Below are 23945 nucleotides of genomic sequence, written 5' to 3'. Positions count from 1 at the left end.
GTAGGTGTGAAAACCAGCATGCTGTAACAAATGTTATGTAGTGAGAGTTGATAGGAGCCATAAAAGGGAAAACAGAAAAATTGGAATGTGACTGATGAAGCTGAGCATTATTTATCAGTCTAGCCTGGATTAAATGTATTCTTCTTCAGCTGCTGTGTTTAAAACATGAAGTGATGTAAAAGTAGAGGTTTCAGTATCACTTGATGAATTTGTCTGTAAAGCAGAGCATGAATGGATTGTTTGGGGTTTTTACATCTTTGCACCGTGTAGCGAAATGACATTTCAGGGAAAGGCCAGCAGTTGAGATATGAGTGACCAGAAGATGGCTAAAGGTTGTGTTGCTTGAGTGAACAAAGATAACACATAGCTGGTGAAAATGAATGCACTTGAACAATGAAGCCACAATAAGAATTCAAATATGTGTATGAAAGCTCACAAGGATATTAAGAGATTAGAAGAGCTGGTGAAGATGTGTCACAAATAAGCCGAATGATTAATATATGGAAGTACTATGCTGGCAGAAGAAGAGCAAAGTCAGGTGAAAATGGTAGAATTACTGGGAGCAGTGCAGAAAATCCAGCTTGAGAAAAATCAATACAATTACTCCAGGGAAACACTGAAAGGGGGAGATAACAATATTTTGAGCTGTGGACAAAAGAAATTTGGAGTGGAGATGTTGAGAGGTGTTTCTAGTAAGACAGAAACATAATTTTTAAGGTTTTCTCAACTGTCTTCCAGAGAAAAGCTGTAGAGTACAGTACAGAGGAACTTTTCAGCTCTTTTAGGATGGCAGTAGCAGAGGGAGTAGTGAGAATTGCTGTTTTTATTGGGACAGCTAACTGTGCCCCAGGTATGGAATTGTAACATTTCAGTATTTTCACCTCCTGAAAAACCAGAGGATCAAGCAGATGCCTCTGTGATTTAGTCAGCTGTAATGAGTTGTGTCTTCAAGGCAAGGCTTTGGGAGCTGTGGGGAGGCTTCTGTGAGGACGTGCCAGAAGCCTCTCCCGTGTGTGACAGAGCCGGTGCCAGCCAAGACAGACCTGCCTCTGGCCAAGGCTGAGCCTATCTGTGATGGTGATAGTGCCTCTGGGACAGTGGGGAATGGGGGAGGAAAACCTGCACAACAGAGGCAGCAGTTCATGAAGAGTGGTGAAAGCATGTGAGAGAAGCAGCTCTGCACACAGGAAGGTCAGTGCAGGAGGGGAGGAGATTCTCCAGGTGCCAGAGCAGCCCATGGTGCAGCCCATGGTGAGGCAGCTGTGGCCCAGCAGGCCGTTGAGGTCTGTGGTGCAGCAGGGATCCTCCTGTGAAGGATTCTGTGTTGGAGCAGGTAGATGCTTGAAGGAGACTGTGATCCTCTGGGAAGTCTGTGCTGAAACAGGCTCCTGGCAGAAGCTGCGGCCCCGGGGAGGGAGCCGCACAGAAGCAGGTTTGCTGTCAGGATTGTGACCCTGTGGGGTCCCACACTGGAGCAAACTGTTCCTGAAGCACTGCACCCTGTGGAAAAGGACCTGTGCTGCAGCAGTTCCTGGAGAACTGCAGCCCATGGGAAGGACCCATATTGGAGAAGCTCGTGGAGAGCCCACTTTCCCGTGGGAGAGACCCACATTCTCCTTATCTTTCTCTGGGGCCTGGGAGTCTTTTTGTTATGTTTCCTCTCTCTTGCCCGTGGAGAGGACAGATAGAGTGGCTTGGGTAGGCACTTGGCGTCCAGACAGGCTCATCCCACCACGTGTAGACAAGTACAAAGGCTATATCCAAGCACAGGCTGAGGAATTGGAACCTGGTTTTCCACATGGAATTTTCTAGTAAAATGAATGACGTGCAGGGTTTCTTCACAGTTTTCTTTTATTTCCTTAGTTATTAATATTGAATCTTATTCTTTCAATTAATACGTTGTCCAGAGTTTTGAGGCGCAAGCACTACAAATTGTTAGGAAATGTCTGGGAAAAGGCATAGTTTAAAAACAAGTGGTGTGCATGAATCTTTTGAGGAGAGAACTGTAATTTCTCTTCTGGTCAGCAGCTGCTTTAATTTTTGATCCATGGAAAGCTTTAAATGGTGCAAACCCCTGAGTTGTCTCTGTGATGTGATCCATAGGGTTTCTCCAAAGACGCTGGTAACATTCTGCACTAATGACATGCTCCTTGGCACGCTGATGGCAGGAGACAGCACTCTCTCCACCGTGACCCATGTTATTGTGGTGAGCATCCTGTGGTCTTTCATGTGGGGTGGAGCAATATGTATTGCTTTGGAAAATGAGGTCCTCATTTGTTTTACTGAAATTTGCTGAGCACTTTAGGTGTTTTTGTTTGGTAGAATCTGAATCAACTTCAAAGACTTTCTGAGTCCTCAGAGTAGAATGCATGTTTTGTGCAGTTTGGTGTTTTTCTGTGTGTTTGCGTTTTTCCTGTAAAAATATCTTATTTTCATGCCAATGGTTAAGTGTGGAATCAGGAGGAGTGGAGAGGGACAGAAGTGTAAATATTTCTGAACTTCCATGGTCAGCAGAAAATCCTTAGGGAGGCTTACCTTGATGTGGTTCAATGTGATTGTGTCAGATTTTCTCTTACCATTTGTTTTAGCAATACAGGTTTTCAGTCCATTTGTTTGCCCAGAGTTTTCTAGATAATGTGGAGTCTAATTGCTAGCAAACTATTCAGATTGTTCATTTGTGATTATGTCAATATTCCTATGATGGAACTGAATAAGTAAAGGGAACTAGAATGTTTTTGGCAAGACTTAAGTACTGAAGATGAAAAGGTAAGTTTAGGTGCCTGCCTGTTTATCAGAGTTAAAAAAGCATGAGAATGATTTATACATTCTTGATGTCAGCCTACAAACTTTGTATTTTGACTCCTTGTTTCCTTCATTCATAATATAAATCAAAACAGAAGAATGAAAAAGATGATTAATCAGTTATGTACCTTAACTTATAGGCTTTGTGTATGACTTGTCTAAGCAATTTGTCTGTTTTTCTGATTATGTGGTGTCATACATTTTTTTAAATGCTTATCAGTGGTGAAGTGAGAATTTATTAAAATAAGATTTGTACTTTGTGGTGTTTTCTTGAAATTTGGCTTCAAATACAAAACCAGAGAGGTTTCAGATACTCACTTTAGCCTCTAAAGTTAAGGTGCTTACAGCTTCAGCATTGCAATGCACTCAGCGCTGACAAAAACTTTTTGAGGCATTTTTGTTTCTTTATGGATAGTTTTTTTAAAAAAAACCTATTACTTAAACTAGACTCACACATATTAAGGCCTCTGTAATGTGCCACCAAAACATGTATTTTTTTTTAGAGAAGTTTGTTTTTGTCAGAAGTTGTGAATCTGTGATGGTTTTTTATCTCTTTTTTTCCCTTTTTGTTACAGGATGAAGTACATGAGAGGGATAGGTTCAGTGACTTCTTGCTAATAAAACTGAGAGATGTGCTGCAAAACCAGAATAATTTAAAACTAATTCTCTCTAGTGCTCCTCTAGATGCAAATCTCTTTATTAGGTATTTTGGAAGCTGCCCAGTAATACATAGTAAGTCTTGATCTTAACTCTTAAGTCTGAGTATACCTGCCCTGAGACTCACAGATCTTACTAAACTGTAGCAAATTATTCTGAGTAAAGGCACATGATTAATACACTGAGAATTCCAGGAATCCTTGTTCTTTCTGTATGCAGGTTTCTTGTTTCTTGACTGTTTGCACCTCATTCAAAGTGAAGTGTTTGAGTCACTGGGAGTTCTGTAAATGCAGGTACATCCTGCCCCCCTCCACTCTTAATTGAAGAAGTAGGAAGAGGTTATTGAAGTTCTGTCTTCATGCTGATACAGGACTTAGGAGCTACATGAGTGTGATATATATCAGTGCATTCCAGTAGGATCTTACTCTTCAGGCTTTGTGAAGGTTGTCACTGGTTACTGGATAAAACACAGATAACTGTACCAGTTCAGTTCAGAAATACAGGCTTAGGCAGATTGGGTTTCACATGAAAAAAGAATCACATGATTCTCTGATTTAAGGAAAATTAGTAGTTGTTCATCTAGGTAAATATTCAGAAAAGACATCCAGTTTTGCTTAGTTTGTTTGCAGACTCAGTTACCTGCAGTTAGACTACATTCAAATGCAAAGAAAAGTTACCATTATTTGCTGGTTTAATTTCATTTGACTGATCTTTAGTAAAGCCAAAATGTAAATGCGTGGGAGATTGCGGGTTTTTGTGGGTTTGCGGTTTTTGCCCCACCCTCCTGGCTTGCAGGTTTTCTGCATGGGTGACCTCCTCTGGCACCTTGCAATCCTCTTACTTTTTCAACAGTAATGTCCAACTTTAATGTGTTTTGAAAAGTAGCTTTTAAGAGAAATGCTTTATCTGACAATCAGGTAGACTCTCTGCATGTCAGCCTTTTTAAAAAAAATCTCAATGGTTTTAGGAAATGGGATTGCTTACTGGTTTATTTTAGCAAATGTTTGTGAGGAGGAAACCTTTTTTTCCTTCCTTTTTTTGCAGATGGAATTGTTTAGTTCTCAGTTTTGAATTTCTGCCCAGTTGAATAAGGTTTGCAGCTTGTTGGAGACAGGAATCTGGAAATTACACGTGATTTCATGTTCTTTGAATTTTTTTTGCAAGGGAGTGCCTCGGTTATGATTGTTGTATGACTTTCCAGTTTAGTCTTTTTGCAGCTTCCTGTTCTTTCAGATCGGTCAATTTGTGTTGGAAAATCTGCTGGCAATCTCTCCCAATCTCTCCAATTTACCACAGTGTTTGTGCTGGTTATGTAACAGGCCAATAACAATTCAAAAGATATTTTTTTCCCGTTTTTTGTTGTTGTTGTTGTTTTGGGGTTTTTTTTTTGGTTTTTTTTTTGGTTAATTTAAGAATTAAAAGAAGTGGCTTTGTCTGTTAATTTAATATACAAGGTTTGAGTCTCCTTCAGCAATACGGCTGACAAAATCCTGACCACAGAAACCACATTTTGTGGCTGTGGATCGCTGTAGTACACAGAGTTTGTGATCAGTGTTGGAAGGCTTCCTCTGTGACCAGCTTCTAAAAGTATGTGAATTGTGGATTGTTCTTTCTGAAGGAAAATCCTGAGTGTTCCTGAGTCAGGTTAAGGAACAAGAAATCAAAATGTAGAGATTTTAATCTTCATGCAAAAAGCATCCTGCAATGTCGACAGATAAGGTCTAGAAAACAGTCCTGTTGAAAAAGAGATCAGGATAAATTATCAGAAGGTAAAGGCCGCTGGGATGTCTCATCTGTCAAGAAGTATTCAGTAAAGAAAGCTCAGCTTTGCTGAATTAGTAGAGGACATGGAGATAAGGCTGCCTTCTCACATGATTCTCATGAAAAGAAAGGAGTTCAGTACAAAGATTTACTGTCTCTGTGTGGAACCTTGCAAAAAGCTGTATTAATTGCTTATTATTTAATTACATTTTTAATCCAGATGGGAGACTTACATGGCAAGTTCTTGTTTGTAAGCCTAAACAAAAACAGCTGTTTTCTTTTTCTCGTTTAAAAAAAAATTGTAGTTAATAATTGTCAATCTTACGAACATCTGCTGGAACACTTCATAAAATTGAAGAGGTTGAGGAGAAACAAGGTGGCATTTGATTTTGGAAATGTTTTGTTTTGTACAGTTTCGAGAAAAATAAACTCCAGTGAAGGTAGTTTTTTAAAAAATTAATTCTGTAAGTGAAGCTGGTGAATATATGATCTTTTACGGATTTTTTCTATTTTAGTCCAAGGGAGACCTTTTGAAGTTAAAGAGATGTTTCTGGAGGACATTTTACGAAGCACTGGGTATACAAACAAAGAGATGGTGAAGTACAAAGAAAAGAAGCAGCAAGGTCAGTGGACTTGTTAATTCTAAGGGTTGGCAATGAGAATCATTGATTGAACAAACAATTAACAGGATTATTTTCTGTTGAAATTCCAGAGTCAGGAGATTAAATGAGTGTGATTTAGATGACAGCAAGTATCTTTAAGCTGTCAATATTTACATTATGGAAATAGTTTATGCAATTAAAGAAAAAAGATCACTTTGATTCAGTGGTTGCATTCTGTTTTCACTCAGTTGATGAATGTCATCTTTTTTCTAATTATTATGCTGTAGAGTTATATATAACTGGGGGCTCTGCCCACATGAATGCTAAAGAAGCATAGGATGCTCTGTACCTTTGGGTGCAAATTAAAGTGCAGCTATTAAAGCAGGCATGATTTTGTACATCTTGCACTAAATGGACAAGGTATTCCCTTCAGTAACATTTTTCACTGCTTTCTTCAGGCATGGATGTATTTTTTTAAGTGTTAACACTCTTGAGCTAAACATCATTGGTTTTAAGTTGATTAAGTAGATACTGCTTCAGAAGTTTTCCTGGCAACTGAAAGTAATGATCCCAGTGATTATTTAAAGGAAAAGTAAAAAATGCAAACCCCAAAGCTATAACATTCAATATCCAGTCCTAACTGGGTATTGATCACAGTGCTCATCTCTGATCACTGGGGTCAGAAAAGTTCAGTTAGGACACTGGTGTTTTCTGATGTTTCTTCCAGTGGTGTAGAAAAGTAAGTTGTTACATGCAGGGACTGTATCACTTGTCTTCAGAATTCCATTTGTGGAAAAAGATCTGGCCTGAGATTGTGTGGAAGGTGATTACTTAAGGAAGATACTTTGAATGCAGTAGTTTGGAATAATGGAGGTTTGGGGGGTTAAACACCAAAGTGTTGGGTTTTACCTCGTTTTTATAGCCCTGGTGCAGTGCACTTTGGGTACCCTTAAACATGTCATTTCTGTTGGACTGGTAGTAGCATTCTAGACTAAAAAAAGATGTTGAATGGGTAAAACTTGGTAAAACCTGCTGTGACTAACTTTTTTAGTAGAAAACAATGGATAATAAATATGACTCTAAAACTTTCTTGGGGAATACTTTGCATTCTAGAAGAGAAACAGAAGAACACTCTTGCTGAGTGGTGTTCAGCTCAAGATAACACTAACAAAGGGACATCTCGGAGACAAAAATCGGTTCCAAGGACAAATGAGGAGTACAAACGGTTGGATGATGGCGGTGACACAGTATTTAATCAACTGGTAAGTTTTTTCTTTAGTCGGAAGAGATGTTACAGGTGTTTATATTTGTGTTGTATTACTAGCCATTTAAAATCTGTTTTCTAAAGTTCTGTTGAATCTTTCAGGACATTAACGTATTTTAAAGATTACTTGATGAGGATGAACGGCTCTAGCTGAAGTGTGCTCTTCAGTTCGGGTGGTTGCACACAGCTTTTCCTCAGATCAAATGGCTCGACTGCCATTGTGTTCGTACTTGCGTATGACAAAATCAATGCATGAACTGATACCTGAGTGCTGGGTTTCTGTGGCTGCTGGGAAAAATAACCATTGCAATTCTTTGTGGGTAATGTATGAGAATAAAGACAACTCTTGGAAAAGATTAAGCTTTCAATATTGTTTTTTATCTTCAGACTGAAAAAGATGTGAATTGCCTTGAACCGTGGATAGTAAAAGAAATGGATTCCTGTCTTTCTGACATCTGGTTGCATAAAGATATTGATTCGTTTGCTCAGCTGTTAAATCTTATTTTAACTGAAAATGTCAGTGGTAAGTTTCATGTGTTATTGCATAAGAAAAGAGCAACCTCAGATGTACTTAGATTTTTATGGCTACTTTTATCTCCAGTTTCAAATGGTGTTACCTTTGCATTCTGATGCTGACTGAAAAATGATAGGGCTAGCAGAAATAATGAGTTGTTTAGTTAGTTATTGTTTTGAAGTATTGACAGAAGTGTGTTTCTAAAACAGTGTAGAATTCATATGAACTAACTTCAGAGATAAAGTGAGGAAACAAATTCTCTTTGGGCTGGAATTTGAAAGCAGTATTTGTACTATATTTAGATGAAAAAATAACATTTATACTGGGTTTGCTGGATTTTTTTTTTTTTTTATTTCTCAGTTGATTATAGGCACAGTGAAACTGGTGCGACTGCTCTGATGATTTCTTCAGGGGGAGGCTTTTTGAGTCAAGTAGAACAGTTGATCAGCATGGGAGCAAGTATCCACTGCAAATCATCTAATGGCTGGTAAAAACAGAGAAACCAAAAGATAGATTTATTTGTCAATATAGGAGAGAGGAAGAAAATTCTTTAACATCTAAATTAATTTGCTAGCTTATCACACTGCTGTAAGAACTATAGATTTTGACAGCCTCAACAATTTCTAACTCCTGATAATCACATTGTTTTCTGTAAATTCTAAATTGAATTCTTAATTACATGGTCTTGATTGTGAGCTATAAATTTTGTTTCAGTAGGTCTTGTTTAGGATACTGGTTAGTAGAACAACTGTAATCTACTGAACTGAACCAAAATATTTGGCAATTCCTATTTTCATGGAGTTACACATATCAGAAGATCTTTCTGTTATGTTTCTAAATATATTGTAGCATGTAAAAATATTTGTGGATCTGTAGAAACTCAGGTTTTGTGGTCATGGAGTATGTCTTCATATAAACAGGGAAGTACAGTAAATAATTGTAGTATGGAATGATAAGAATTAGGATTCCAGGGGTCTGATATTTGGTACTAACATTTGAATAACTTGGGGAAGAAATGCAATTTAAAGTTAAAAGGGTGAACTGCATAGTGAGGACAGCTTCTGAAAGACATGAAATAGCCAGATGTTATGCCTGGGGTGTGACTTTTTGAGATGACTTCAAGGATACTGCAAACAGGCAGGTCTGATCTCTGCACCATTTTTAAAGGAATGGCACCTTCTTCCTCCTCACTTCCTTGAGCATGTTTGCTCCTGTGTAAAACTGACATTCTGTTGTGGTAAAGAACTGTAGTCACCTAAAAGTCAGCTGTTAACACCTATTCAAGCACTTTCAAATGGGAAGTTGCAGATCCAGCAATAACAGTACTGATGTCAATACAGAAATGGGTACAAAAGTCTGATGTCAATTGCCTCTCCTGATGTGCTCTTCATATGCATCTTTTGAAGTGAAAAGTCTAATAAAAATACTTGTGCAACTATTTCAGGATGGCTGTGGACTGGGCTAGGCACTTTGGACAGACAGAGGTTGTTCATCTGTTGGAATCCTACAGGTAAGCTGTAACTGTTTTGCAGAATGAGTTGTATATGATATACATAGAGTTGTGATGGGAAATTTGAGATTTGTGTTCTTCTAATCAGAACAGGTTTTAGCTTTTCATGCTCTAAAATCTGGACTTAATAGCAATACCTTTTTTTAAGAATAGGAGTATTTCAAAAAATAAACAGCAAAAAAGTTTGTACTCAATAGCATATTGTTTATGCTTGCACAACTTGCTAATTCTATACTATGTACCATTTTCTTTTCACATGCTTATTTTGGAAACAAATCTGTAATGTGTTTTTATCTATATTTTTTATATGCAATAGGCATATTAAAGAAAATTTGCAGAAGTAATGTGTACACTAGGCCATTCAAGAATGATTTTCTGATTAACTTACAGTTGTCATACTTGTGGTAGTGTTTTGTAAAGATTATCTCTACTATAATTTCTCTTAGTGTAGTTTCTGCTAGTGGGAAATTTTTGGAGAAGACATATCTCTCAAATATTTTTACTTGAACAGATAAACGAGAAGTATCTTTATACTTTCCTTTGCTTATGGTTGTGTTTCAATGAAGTTGAAGAAAACTAAAGTTAACACTAATAAATAAAGTGGCATCCTTCATTGGGTTAACATTGGAATCAGTAAACAGTAATAGTATGGTGATTCCCTTCTGCAACACTTAAACATCAGAATTCAAGACCAACAGTCTTGAATTGAGTTGGTCTCAATCTAAGTTTGATTTGATGGCTCAATGCAAACCCGAAGGGGCAGCCTTGATTCTGGTGTATTTTCCTGTTACAGCGCTTCATTTGGATTTGGAAACATGGATGAAAGTTCCAGTTCCCTGGTCCAAAAAAGTGCTAGTGACCTTAGTGCAGAGGACAGAGAGCTACTGACAGCTTACCATCACAGTTTTGATGATGAAAAAGTGGATCTGGATCTGATAATGCACTTACTTCACAGCATCTGTCATAGTTCTGATGCAGGTAGGTAAATACCTAACCAGTGGTTGTGGATTTGACTTCTGATAATCATGCTCTTTTTTCAGCAATCCACAGATGTTAAAACCTTCTGAGTGCTATTCGACATGTATTTGAATTTTCTGTTTAACTTTGCAAACCCACTTCCTTTTTTAGGAGCAATTTTAATATTTCTTCCTGGGTATGATGAGATAGTGAGCCTGAGGGACCGCATTGTTTTGGATGACAAGAGATTTTCTGATAATGCTCACAGGTAAAACCTTTAGTTACTGTGGCTTTTCATTGCTTCTTTTAAGGATCCTTAAAATGTTCCTTTTGTCTTGCATTAGATACCAAGTTTTCGTGCTTCATTCAAGTATGCAGACTTTGGACCAGAAGAAAGTGCTTGAAAGTCCACCTTTTGGCATCCGCAAAATTGCAAGTATTAGAGGACTTTTTCCAATGCCACAATGACCTATTTTGCCATTGCTTTTGCAGTTATTATAGTTTTGGTGGTTTTGGGTTTTTTCTTTGCAGATTCTTTCTACTAATATTGCAGAAACCAGCATAACAGTCAATGATGTGGTGTTTGTCATTGACTCAGGAAAGGTGAAAGAGGTAGGACTGCCTTAAATTTTCCTAGTGTGATTCTAAAACACAAAGTGTATAAATTTTGGAGAACTTTTTTTTTTTTTTTATTACTTTACAGTAAAGTGAGAAAAAGCTTTTACTAGCTGAGAGCTAGTGCCTGTCAGGCAACAGTCCTTTCTGAAAGGCTTCAACATGAATTTGTTTTAAGACAAATACTGTAAGCTATCCGTCTCAAAAACCTTGAAAATCTTGAATTTCAAAACTTGTGGAGCATTAAGATACTAGAAAGGAGATACCCTCATTAATTCACTTGAAATTGAGAAGGTACCTTTGTCTCAGAAGCTGCTGTATATATTACTATTTCATACTTTTTAGAAAACTCCTGTTGGTAATCTAACTAGTAACTTGTATTTCATGTACCCTATTGAGTTTTCAGTTTGTATTCCTTTCTTTGTTTTTCTAGAAGTCTTTTGATGCACTGAGTTGTGCTACAGTGCTAAAAATGGGGTGGATTTCAAAAGCCAGTGCTATCCAGAGAAAAGGCAGGTAATAAATGCCTCATAGTGGTTCCCATTTTGCAGATATGCACAGTCCTTTATGTTTAGAATAAACCACACAACATAGTAATTGTTTCTGGCCTATTCCGGTGTTGTGTTGCATAGAGGCCAACACTGGTTCTCTGCAGACGAGTAGGCGTCAGCATGTATTTCCTTGGAATAATCTCCCAAGTTGTAGAAAAGTGATGCTCAGGCATTTCCCAAAGGTCTGGGTTGTTTTCCCCCCATTAATTTGTTCTCCTTCCTCTTTCTCCCACGTAGCACCCGCAGTCACAATGTTTTCACATCATGTGTATGGGCAGAGGACTGCCTATTTCACTTTCTCCAAGCTATCCATGACTTAACAGGCCATGATTATATTCTTCCCAGCACTGTGGGGGAGGGCTCAGAAGTTTATGTAGCAACAAATGCCTGTTTAATCAATCATATTGGCATTAAGCTGCATGTATGCACATAGATGTATATGACTGAGAGAATTTGCTCATTCCTCCCTCATTCACTCACAAGTTACTTCATCTTTATTCTACCTTTTACTCCAAGGATAACTTCTGTTTAGGGGATGTGAGGGGAAGCAAGAAAGTTTGCAACTGGTTCCTTACAACAAAGGATGATTGAGATTTGGACTGGTCTTAGGTTAGCAAAAAACCCACAGCACTTTACATTAGAAAAGCCTTGTTTTTCTTTCTCCAGATTTCTCAGTGTTGGGTTAAAATTACAGTAAAAAATTGCCACACTCTCAAAAATAATTAATGATTAGGAAATTCTCATGTTGCATGTGACCTAACAACACTTTCTTCATGGTAGTGCCTCTTCTTTTCCATTCTGAGTTTCTGTGTCTGTTTGTTGGCTTTTGGTTTTGTTTTTAGAAAGAAATCCTCATTTTCACAACTTCCCATATTTTATTTTCAAGGGCTGGGCGCTGTCAGCCTGGGGTCTGCTTTCATCTCTTCAGCAGGCTCCGATTTCAGAATATGTTGGAATTTCAATCTCCAGAACTTCTAAGACTGCCGCTTCAGGTGCATGTTCAGTTAGAAACTATAACTTTAAAAAATACAATGTCCTCAAACCATACTACTAATTGCAACAAATCATGTGTTTGGCGGCTGCTTCCAAATCTTGGTAATCTTTTTTTGTACTGCCTTTTACCTTGCAGGAGATCTGTTTGTACACAAAAATTCTGGCTCCAATTAATTGTCCAATTGTAGACTTTCTTATGAAAGCTCCTGATCCTCCGCCTGCTGTAACTGTGAGAAATGCTGTGCATATGCTTAAGGTCAGAAAAGGAATAAGTTTAGATGGTAATTGTGTTTGATCCCAAATTTGTGGTGTAGCAGTTTACTGACTTCAGTTTGTACTGAAGCTGTTTTTAATTACTTAAGGATGTTTTGAAGTTTTGCTTGTTGTCTGTTTTCATTTTGTGTGTGGGGATGTGTTTTTCCATGTCAAGGGAAGAGAGTGCTTCAAAGTCTTGTCTCTGTTAATAGTCTGACTTGCTTCTTCAGTGTTTGGAAACAAGTCTAGTTAAAGTCCATTATTCACATCCTTTTTGCTTTCACTGTAAATTGATTTTGTCCACTGTACCCATCCTCCTCTCCTTTATTTGTTTGTTTGTTTGTTTATGAACAGACCATAGATGCCCTGGACCCTTGGGAAGATCTCACTGAGCTTGGTTATCAGCTGACTGAATTACCTGTAGAGCCACACCTCGGTAAAATGGTGTTGTATGCTGTAGTTCTGAAGTGCCTGGATCCTGTTCTGACCATTGCCTGTGCTCTTGCCTGCCAAGACCCTTTTGTGCTGCCCACGCTGGCCTCCCAAAAGCGTGCAGCCGTGCTGTGCAGGAAGCGTTTTGCTGCCGGGACATTCAGTGACCACATGGCCCTGCTCAGGGCTTTCCAGGTAGTCTTTCATTTCAGAGAGTACTAATCACAGCACATCACCCAAGCAAAATGCAGATGTACCAGTTGGATGTAGAGTGGCGGACTGTGATTAAGTCCTCAGAGAAGACTTTCTTTTTGCCTAGTGCCTTTCCTGTGTATTGGACTCATAAATTTGTGAGGGAACCCTTTTTGTAGTATGTTTTGTTTCAAACCCTAGAAAATTTTGAATGTTTCAACAATGTGCCTCTTTGCATCCTACTACACTGAACTTTGAATCATGATCTTAATGTAATGATCTTTATTTATTGTTTTAATTTGACATAATCATCACTGGAGTGAGCACATAAAGAGAATCTAATTGTTGAACAGAAAAAATAATCTGGTTTGATACATTAACTTTTAGAGTGGGTTTTGCATTCATTTTATTGACATAAATGTAATCTTTAAAAAAACACCTGCAGTTTTTAGTTTAAGTCCTTCAAATTAATAGGCAAATGTAAAAACATTTTCAGGCATGGCAGAAGGCACGCAGTGATGGCTGGGAGAGAGCCTTCTGTGAAAAGAACTTCCTGTCCCGAGCCACAATGGAAATCATTGCAGGAATGAGAACACAGGTGCTTGGCCAGCTTAGAGCCTCAGGTAGAGAAGTTGGAAACAATTTTAACGTTGTTTTAAAGTCAAGCATATAGAAATTGTAACAAAAATCATGTTCACTGGTGTAATTTTCCTTAATTTGAAATACACTGTCATGCACACATTCATGCAGGGTATGGTGCAGATGAGGAATTGTGCCTGATCAAACTGAAAGCACCTTCATCTCCACATGCCACTGCGTTTCATGTTTTAATGAATTATTCCCATAGGAAATGTCTTTATATTGTAGAAAATAGTGGTATTCTGTGTCAGTATGAAACCCCTTATCAGGAAGGATTTCAGTGTAATGGTTTCTTCTTGGTGCTGTTAAGGTTGGCAGTGGTGAAAAATGCAACAAAGAAGTCATTTATTTCACCTTTTGTTTCTGACTCCTTTTGAGAGCCAAACACAAGGTAACATGGCACTGTTTTGTCTCTTTCATTTGTCAGGTTTTGTGAGAGCCAGAGGAGGAGCTGATATTAGAGATGTTAATACTAACTCTGAGAACTGGGCTGTAATTAAAGGTGCCTTAGTGGCTGGGATGTATCCCAATCTTGTGCATGTAGACAGAGACAGCCTGGTGTTGACGGAACCAAAGGAGAAGAAAGTGCGATTTCATCCTACCTCTGTTCTTGGTCAGTCTCAATATAAAAAGGTAAAGACACTTTGAATTCATAGTTCAAAAAAAAGGGCACTAAAATCTGTCACGTGTTTTAGAAATGTCTTTTCCTGTTTGTCAGTACTTCAAAAGCAGTATAGGCATTTAACACTACAGCTTTAGAAAATACTGTTCTACCCAGCTGATAGAATTGGAGTTGATTCATTTTTCTGTCGTTTCAGTTAGTCCTTTCTCTAGATGGAAAAGGCAAAAAGGCAAAAAAACTGCCCTGCTATAAAATTGTTTTAAAGATATAATGATCCCTATTCTTAAAAGCAAGTTTTTCTCTGAAACTCATTTTTAACATTTCTTTTTAAAACAACATATTTTGTTTTACCATGGTAGGATAATTGATGAATCTGGTTGAATTCTCACACTTTTTTATGTGCATGTGCGGCTTTCGGGGGGTTCTCGCTGCTGTCCCCCGTCCCTCCCCGGCCCCCCGGGACCCTCCGGCTAGCTGTCCCCTCTCGGGGCCGGGGTTTTCCGCGGTCCCGCTGCCCTGGGCTCACCAGGCAGGGCTGGGTTAGCACGGTCCGAGCGGCAGCGTTGCCTCAGTCGCCGCTAGGATTCGAGATAAAGAGACCAAGAGAGACCAATGGTATGCTTGTCCAGAGAGGTTGTATTGCCTGAACGGTTGCAGGGACCAAAAGCCCCGGGCTATTGCCCAGATACAGTTTTATACAGCAGAATTAAGAGTTAAGGTCTAAACAATAGAGACAGTTTTCATCTTAGGCACATCAGAACCGCCCCAGGGGCCAGGTCCAATGGGAACTGCTCAGGGGTGGGGAGAAAGGGGGTTTAGAGAGGAATGCTGAAGCAGGACTTTCCTGAAACAATGGACCATACATAAATGTATCTTTTCCCTCAGTTTCTCATTTCCAGGGCCTTCCTAAAACAATGGGGCATACATAAATGTATCTTTTTCCTCTGTTTACCATTCCCAAGGCCTTTCTAAAACCTTCCTCCACACTACCATGCCAGCATGATAGCAACATGCATGTATATTTTTATATGTATATAATTGTACATGTATTTAATTCTCAAAATACAGAATCATAGAATGGTTTGTGTTGGAAGGGACCTTAAAGCTTATCTCATTCCAGCCCCTGCCATGGGCAGGGACACCTTCCACTAGTCCAGGTTGCTCAGAGCTCCACCCAGCCTGGCCTTGGGCACTGCCAGGTTGAGGCACCCACAGTGTCTCCGGATAAAATGAGAAATACGTTCAAATTTACATTAATTACAGGTAGAGGGTACAATAGCCTGGTTTTACCTGCTCTTCCACAGATTGCCCCAGCAAATGGACAAGCTGCAGCCATCCAGGCCCTCCCCACAGACTGGCTTATATATGATGAAATGACGAGAGCTCACAAGACAGCAAACATCAGGTGCTGCTCTGTTGTGACACCTGTCACCGTGGCCCTCTTCTGTGGACCAGCCAGACTGCAAAGTAATGCCTTGCAGGCATCTTCATCCTTTCAAGGTACACTGGAGTCTGGATTTGGGATGTTTCCATTGGTATACATCAGCGTGTGACATGCAGAGCTTTTTTTTCAGTAATATTTAATACATATATTGGCTGATTCTGGAAACAGCGCTGTTATAATTCCTGTAGCTATTCAGGAAGAGTTTGTTGGTTCTGTAACAAATCTCTCCATTTTGGGATTCCTTACCTATTCAAGTCCATAAATTACACAGTCGTAGGGTCTCAGAAACTGCAGTATAGTTTGTAAGGAAAGAATGCAGCCACAATATCTAATGAGAACTGTAGTATTGGTACTGAGAAGTGTAGTATGCATGTTCTCTTTCTGCAGACTACTTTATTTGAATCATTGAACCAGATTATTCAAACAGAATAATTTAGAAACAATCAGTATGGCAAACAAGTCATGTTGCTTCTAGCTAACACATACATTTTCAAGATATGTTCTACTGATAATTTTTAATTTCAGTTAACTGTACTATTAACTGTAAGTAATAGAGAATATATTTACATTTCCTTCTTTTTTTCTCATTTAAATTGAGTCCTGTTGGAATGGAAGCAAAAATAACTGCTTCTAGTTGTCATAGTTTGAATCAAACTAAAAGTCCAACTTATTTCTAAAGCTTTCCTGTCTTGCTTTTAAACTGTGAACCTTAGAGTAGTACTCATGCTGACTGAATTGCACTTAAGAAAAATAAAGAATCCTAATTAATAGCCATACATATTTTTTTTTTCTTACTGGGTCTTTAAATCTGCTGTTTTACTAGGAAATAGAGGCATGTGTGATTTTGCCAACAGCTTTAGGCAAAAGTTGTATAGTGGCCTGTGAAAACTGGTGAAGGTACATGAGTTGGGTCACATCATATCAATCCACGTTTTTACATAGTAGGACCTTCAGCAGGTCTGGCTACTTGATTGCTGCTATCTGGAGCAAAGACTTTGCAGTGTATTTGCAGAAAAGAAGAGGTAGTTTTACAAATGTTTACATTTAAAGTCAATTTTAGAAGGAAAAATATTGCTGGTAATACAGTAGTATGCGGGTTTTTGTATAGAAATAATAGTAGAAAAAATATGGAAATTCTGATGAACCTTTTGTCTTTAATTCAGGGGGAGGGGTATCTAATGATAGCAGCGACAGTGAGATGGAGGACAGGACGTCTGCTGATCTGGCACTGCTGAAGCTGGATGAATGGCTCCATCTTAAACTGGACCCTGAAGTAAGAAATTACTCCTGGGTTTGCTTCATGTAGAGGAATTGTAAAAAGATGTGAAAAGGTTTTTGTAACATTTGAGTAGCCAAGAATTTTCTCCAAGAATGTCATGGTCCATTTGGGTCTCTCGAACTAGGTACTCTGTGATTTAACCTTTACTTCACAAGCTCATTAAGAATTAAACGGCTTCAATCCCCTTTGGCACAGAGTTGTCTGTTGCATGAATTTGTGTATTCAAAATCCAAGTTGCAGTGTTTGATCACCTGTCACCCATACCTTTCTCTTCTTTTACCTGTCAGCAGAAAGAAAGAGAATAGTCACCTAAGTCAACAGTGAGAGTGCTCATCCCTCTTCCTCCATATTGGTGTGGGTGTCCTGTCTCTCACAAAAGGGAGCAGGAAAGCCTCAGCAATCCAGATGCTGTTGGGTCTGTTTCAAAAACTTTCTGGGTAATATGATGTTTTATATCTGAGCTTGGCAGTTTTGTCCCTTTCCACAAGTCAGCAGATTCTGAAGAGACTGGCAGACAAAAAATGATGACTGCAAGGGACAGCAAGCTGCAGGTGACAGTGACAGCATAAGGGCCCTTCTGCTCCTTCTGGCCTCCTGTCCTGCCTGCATGGTGCTCCATCAGGCCATAGCACAAGCTGGGATAAGCTAAAATCTGGACAGGAGCTGAGAGAACAGTCACATTGGCATATTGTGTTCTTCTTTCTCTGAGAGGATAACCAAAATCAGATCAAAAAAGGAGCACTTGAAGCTGAAGTTGCTGAGAGAAAGTTGCTGTCAGATTTTGGAAGGATACATTTCAAATCCTCTTTGAAATAGAAGTCTTTATGTCATTGAGGAGCTGTGGCTGCAGTTTATGGGTCATGAAACACACAACTTTACCAACTCTAATAATAATACTCTCTCTCCTAGTCATGTCCAGAAGAGTGATTTTTAAAAATTTATCGTAATGGAAGCGTTTCTGGTAGCAGAATTAGACAATAGTCTTCTGAATTTAGTCATCACACTTGACCAGGTGTCGATGTAAGAAAAATATCACTTAGAGCTCTTTTCCATCAACTATACTGAAGAGTGCATGAGTAGAGACTGATTTGAGAGGAAGGGCATAAAGCATGAAAGGATTGAGTTTTCTTGAAAGATAAGAAGGAAAAAAAAAGTCTGTGGAATTACAATACAAAGCTAAGTTTAGTACAGAGCTAAATGAAATGTTTCCAAAATGACCTTGTACCCAAGGAAAAGAAAGCAAATTAACATCATAGTTTAAATATGGATTATTCCCCTTCCCCAAGACCTTAGTCTTGCCTTCAATTCTGGGCTCTGTTTATATTGGAATGCCAGGTGTTGCTTGATAGGGAAAAGACAGGGTTCTCTTACCTGTGTGATCTAATTTTCATCAGTATTTAACAGAATTGGAATTCATTGCAGGCTGCTGGTATGCTGCTGCAGCTCAGGCAGAAGTGGCACAGCTTGTTTCTGCGTCGTATGCGAGCTCCTTCTAAGCTGTGGTCTCAGGTTGATGAAACAACTGTAAGAGCAATTACAGCTGTTCTGAGTGCTGAAGAACAGTCTGCAGGTCTGCAGCAGCCTTCAGGAATTGGCCAGAGACCAAGGCCTGTGACTTGTGAAGAACTTCCTTTGGCATCTACATGGAAGTCAACCAGCAGCAGAAAAAGCTCAACAGAAACAGAATTGTCTGACTCCTCTCATGCTGAAAAGTAAGATGCTGAGGTCTTCTGCTTACTGTAGGTTGCAGTTTATGTATACAAGTATCACTTAAGTTTCTGCTAGTAATAGGTGAAAACAGTGGAAGTACATTTGGAAGGTGTTATACTGTTGTATGCTGCATTGTAATCCCAAAGAGAAGTATTTCATACCTGGGGCTGCTGTTTGAGAGAGCAGTCAGGAATATTGTCCATGAATTGTGATGTTTGAGAAGTAGCAGAAGAAGTTTAACAGTAGCATTAAAAAGCAATGAATGGTCAGTATGAGTTTTTAGTTAGGTTTAATAGATGTTGTAGTTGCTGTAATACATGGGGTCATGCTGTAGGTGGACAGGTCGATGTAAATTGTTCAGTGACTGCTTGTGAAACTCAAGGTATGTCCTTTGTAGGGTTTCAGTGAAATCTTCTTCTCCTGCACTCCACCAGCCAAAGAAGTACAAAGAAAAAGACATTTTGCTCTCCGGACAATCCTCAGATGACAGATCAGCTCAGTCCTCAGTAAAACCTGCAGAAAGCAGTAGCTATTCCAGCCCCTGTGCTACTCCTTCTTCTCCAGTGTCTGGAAAGGTAGAGTTCTCTAACATACTACCCTGCTCTTCCAAAATAATAGAATTTCTTGCTGATATCATTCTGCAGTTAGGTATTTTACTGATAAATTAGGAATCTAACGTAGCTTTTCATTTGTAACACTGCATAATACTTCCTTCTGGAATTTAAAAATCTAGACTAAATATCCTTGTTTCACTAGTTTAATACAGCAAAAATAATTTATGGACTGCTGAGGTAAAGCTATCCAAAGTAGAAAAAATGAGATTTAAAAAAAATCCCAAACTTGTTCTAATAAACGTGTAAGTTTTTTTCAACTAAATGAGTATATTATATACATACTTCTGAAGTTTTTGGATTCTGCCTTTTTCTGCATTCATAATAGATTTTCAGTATCAATACTGATTCTGTCTTACCTGCCTTACTAGGACTGATTTTTGTGATGGTTATTTTAACAAAGCACACATTTTTAATGAGATTACTGTGACAGTTGTCCCTATATACTTGAATAGTAGACTGCAGTAACACAAAGGAGATCATTCAGAGGAAACTTCATGGACTCATTGGAGGATGTAGTAATTCCTCTTGAATCTTTCAGCTTTTAAATTAAGACAGCGTAAAAGGAAGAAAACATGTTTCCCGAATATAGAAATGCGAGTAGTGTGCTGTAGGCTACACTCTAGGATGATGAATTTTGGTGTCATCTCAAGGTCTGTCAGATTTTAACCAATTCTAATTAATCACTAGGCTTTTTAATCCTATTCTGCTTCCTGCCCCCTATTCTTGTTTCCTGCCCCTCATGGATGAATTACTGTGGAAGGGGCTAACAGCAGGCCTGTTAGCTAAAGGAGCAAAAAGAAGCTGAGAGGCAAGAAGCTGATCAAGAGCTCTCTCCAAGGCTGCTACCAAGGAGGCTGAGAGAAGAACTGGAGAAAGATAAGGAGAGAACTGCAGCTGGATAAAGCATTTTCAGAAAGTTAACTAAAGTCACTGTTACTGTTCACCAGTGGTGTTATGTTGATTTTTTTGTGGCCAACAGTTGGGGTAGAAGAAGTATAAACAATTAGAAAGTTTATAAAAGGTCATGTTCGATAATAAAGAGTTGCCATCTGAGACCGCCTGTGGTCTGTGCTTTGTGTGGCGACCGCCTCACGATGCAGTGTATATACCAGTGACAGCTGGTGCCCACCGCGTGGAGCAGCAGCCTGAGCAGCGTGGTCGGTCTGGAGCCACGCGGGGTCCCAGCGACTGGCAGCCCTGACCCGCTGGGGAGTGGCGGGGGAGGCGGCGCTGGTGCAGCTGAGAGTGGCGGGTGGAAGCCACAGGCAAGTCCTGACCTGATTTTCTCCTATCAACACACCTGGAAGCAGGTGAGGCAACAACTAGTGATAATGGGAGATAAATCTAAAGAGGAAGAGACTGTTTTGGCTACATAGAAAGCTTTGTTAAGAAATAAGGGAATTACTACTTCAGACTATGCCCTTTGTAGTATATTGCTGTGGGCTAGATCATAGGATTTTGCTACTGATCCTGACACAGCATTTAGTGTTAAAGGTTGGAAAAAAAGTCAGGAACAAGCTGTGGGAAGTCACCTGAGCGGGAGATAAAACTATTGTCAATCTAGTTGTTACTTGGAGATCGCCTTTTGAGGCATTAAAGGAATGGAAAACAGCGGGAACAAGCAGAGTACAAGGTGGATGAAGATTTGGGGTTGATAAAGTAGTCTGATGGGAGGGATGAGTCAGATGGGGCCTCTGATGGGGAACTTGTTGCATACATCCTTGAAGAAAGTGCAGGTGCCCATGGAAGTTACCAGGCAGGCTACCAAAGCTTCCAGGAAAGTTGCCAGAGCTTCTGGGCTGGATGCTGAAGCTTTTGGGAAAGCTGCTAAGGCTTCTGGGCAGACTGACAGAGTATCTCCTTCTCAGACTCCTAAGCCTCTTTATCTCACCTGCACAGCAGCTTTCAGCGGTGCCTCTATACACTGCACCACTGCGCCAGTTAGCGGAAATGTCTTTGGCAGAGAGACAAACCCAGCTGTCTGCCCCCCTGCTCCCCTCTGACGCTGTTGAGGCAGGATGGGAATGAACAGACTTTGTTCAGAAGGCTGAGACTATAACTGATTTATTTCAAAATACATCACTCTTTTATACAGAGCTTTGTGCAGACCAACTCTATTGGTCCTGAAGTGAAAACATGTCACCCTATTGGTGTGCAGTGGATGACGTACAGTAGTAAAACCTAATTATAAACAATGTGAACAAGAGAGATAAAGAACTTACATTCTTTCTCAACACTTTCTCAAGCTTCTACCTGGTTAGAAATTTATGGTTTTTCTTTGAATCTAAGACCTACACCCCTCCACTCTAGCCCAGCCATTTGCCCCCCGCCCCCCTCTGAGCTGCATGAACAGTTGCAAGGTCGTATCCTCCACTGCTGGACAGTGACAGCAAATCAAGTGAAGAGTCACCCGCAGTAACACCTGAGGTGGGGCAGGGAACTGTTGGCAGTTCAGCTTCTAAGAGATCTAGCCCTACTGCCCCATGGACTTTGCCTCTGTGTCAAGTAACTGTGCTTCCATGACAGCCTCAGAAGTTTTGGGAATTTCTTAGGAAGAAAGCAGCTGAATAAAAAAATTGGGACCTAATAGAAAGATTTGGTGCCCCAAAAGTACCTCAGGAGGAGAGTGTTAAGGCAAATGTTGCCTGTGATAATCCTATGGCTTTTCCAGTTTTTAATGCAGTTCCTGGAATAGGGCAGGATGACAGTCATCATGTCTTTGCCTGGAAGGTTGTGCAAGATCTCCAATTGAAAGTGGCTCAGTTTGGTATTAATTCCTCAGAGGTAATGCAATTAATACATGTAATTAATGCAGTATGCTTGTACCTTATGACATCATGCATCTTGCTACAGTTTTATTCCAACCAGTACAGTATGGTGTGTTTCAAGAAACTCGGAGGTGAGTGGCTGAGCTCACAGCTTTAACAAATATGCAGCTGCCTCAACACGACTCGTCATGCTGTGGGTGTTGATGCCTTATTGGGCACTGGGCCTTTTGCTAACCCAGATTTGCAGGCAAGGTGGGATCCTTCAATTTTGACACAAGCTCGGCAAATAGGCATGAGTGCTTTAATTAAAACAATGGAAATGGCAGCTCCAAAACAGAGATATGTTACTATACAACAAGGGATGAGAGAACCATTTTTGCAGTTTGTGGAAAAGCTTGCTGCAGCTATTGAAAAACAGGTAGATAATGAACCTTTGTGACATAGATTGTGTATAGAATTGGTGAAAGAAAGTGCAGACCCAGACTGCAGAACGATTATTGACACCTTACCTGGGGAGCCCACATTGCCTGAAATGGTTACTGCTTGCTCAAAAGATGGTTCAGTAGAGCATAAAATGACAGCTCTTGCTGCAGTTCTAAGACCACCACCGAAATGCTGTAATTGTGGACAGCAAGGGCATGTAAGGGCACAGTGTAATACCCAGAAAATAACATCTAAGTCAAATGCAAGCAGCAATGTTATGTGCAATCATTGTGCTAAATTTGGGCACTGTGCACGAGTAAGTATCATGCAAATGGTCAGCTGTTGCAGGGAAATGGGAAGAAGAACACGAAGGGGTGTGTGGGGACACAAATAACCTGACGACCATTAACAGCAATTATGGGCCTTCCCAGCACTGTAAAGCTACCCATTTGCAAACAGTATTCAGGAGCAACAAGTGGGTCCACAGGGATTGATGTACCCACCACCGACACAGTAACTATTTTGACAAAAGAAATCTGCAAAGTGCCCCATGACACCTATGGCCCAATAGGACGTGGATTGAGTGCATTTCTGATAGGGATATCAAGTACTACACTTAAAGGTATTCATGTGCATTTAGGACTTATTGATGTTGATTATTTAGGACAGAGTCATGCTATGATATGAATTGATGAGTGCCCTATTACTATTCAGAAAGGAACTTGCATCACTCAGCTTGTAGCCTCTGTGAGTTTTGTTCCCAATACGGTAAGTACCTCAAGTGTTCCGGACTGAGAAAGTAACGGAGAACCATCCAGAAAAGACATGCATCCTCACAGCCAGTGGATATCATCCAGGGACCGTATCGGTAACAGGTTTGATTGACACTGGAGCAGATGCTACAATACTCTTGTGACTGCGTTGGCCTCAATCGTGACCTCTCACTCGTGCAAGTTTTGGACTGATGGGGTTGGGTGGTTCTACAACAGGTGGCTTGTCAGCCATTGTAATTCATGTGAAACATCCCGATGGCCAACAAGCTAACATCAGACCCTCAGAATTACTGGGATTTTTAATTACTATTATTACAGAATTGCTATGGATTTTTAATAGGAGCCACTGTGATGCAGGGTGGTGAATGTCCAGTTGTAGCCTTGACATGGTTAACAGATAAACCTGTCTGGGTTGATCAGTGGCCCCTTACTACTGAAACGCTTACTGCCCTGCAAGAATTAGTCACAGAACAATTGCAAGTGGGTCATATTGAAGAATCATTCGGCCCCTTGAATACCCCTTGTAATAAAAAAGAAATCAGGAAAATGGAGACTTTTACATGATTTA

General features: G+C 39.8%; 1 protein-coding gene across 1 annotated transcript; it reads left to right on the top strand.

Moving 5' to 3' along the window:
- The first annotated feature begins 13891 nt into the window (after nt 1–13891).
- LOC144248201 (3'-5' RNA helicase YTHDC2-like) lies at nt 13892–23509 on the top strand. The gene is made up of 2 exons (XM_085567850.1): nt 13892–18801; nt 19197–23509. Exons 1-2 carry the CDS (start codon nt 18521–18523, stop codon nt 19465–19467), a joined length of 552 nt encoding a protein of 183 aa, XP_085423976.1. The 5' UTR covers nt 13892–18520; the 3' UTR covers nt 19468–23509.
- The last annotated feature ends 436 nt before the right edge of the window (nt 23510–23945 follow it).

The sequence above is a fragment of the Lonchura striata genome, chromosome Z (assembly GCF_050655825.1).
Source record: "Lonchura striata isolate lonStrDom1 chromosome Z, ASM5065582v1, whole genome shotgun sequence".
NCBI classification, from domain to species: Eukaryota; Metazoa; Chordata; class Aves; order Passeriformes; family Estrildidae; genus Lonchura; species Lonchura striata.
Note: the sequence above shows the minus strand (reverse complement) of the source record. Positions and strands in the feature narration are given on the sequence as shown.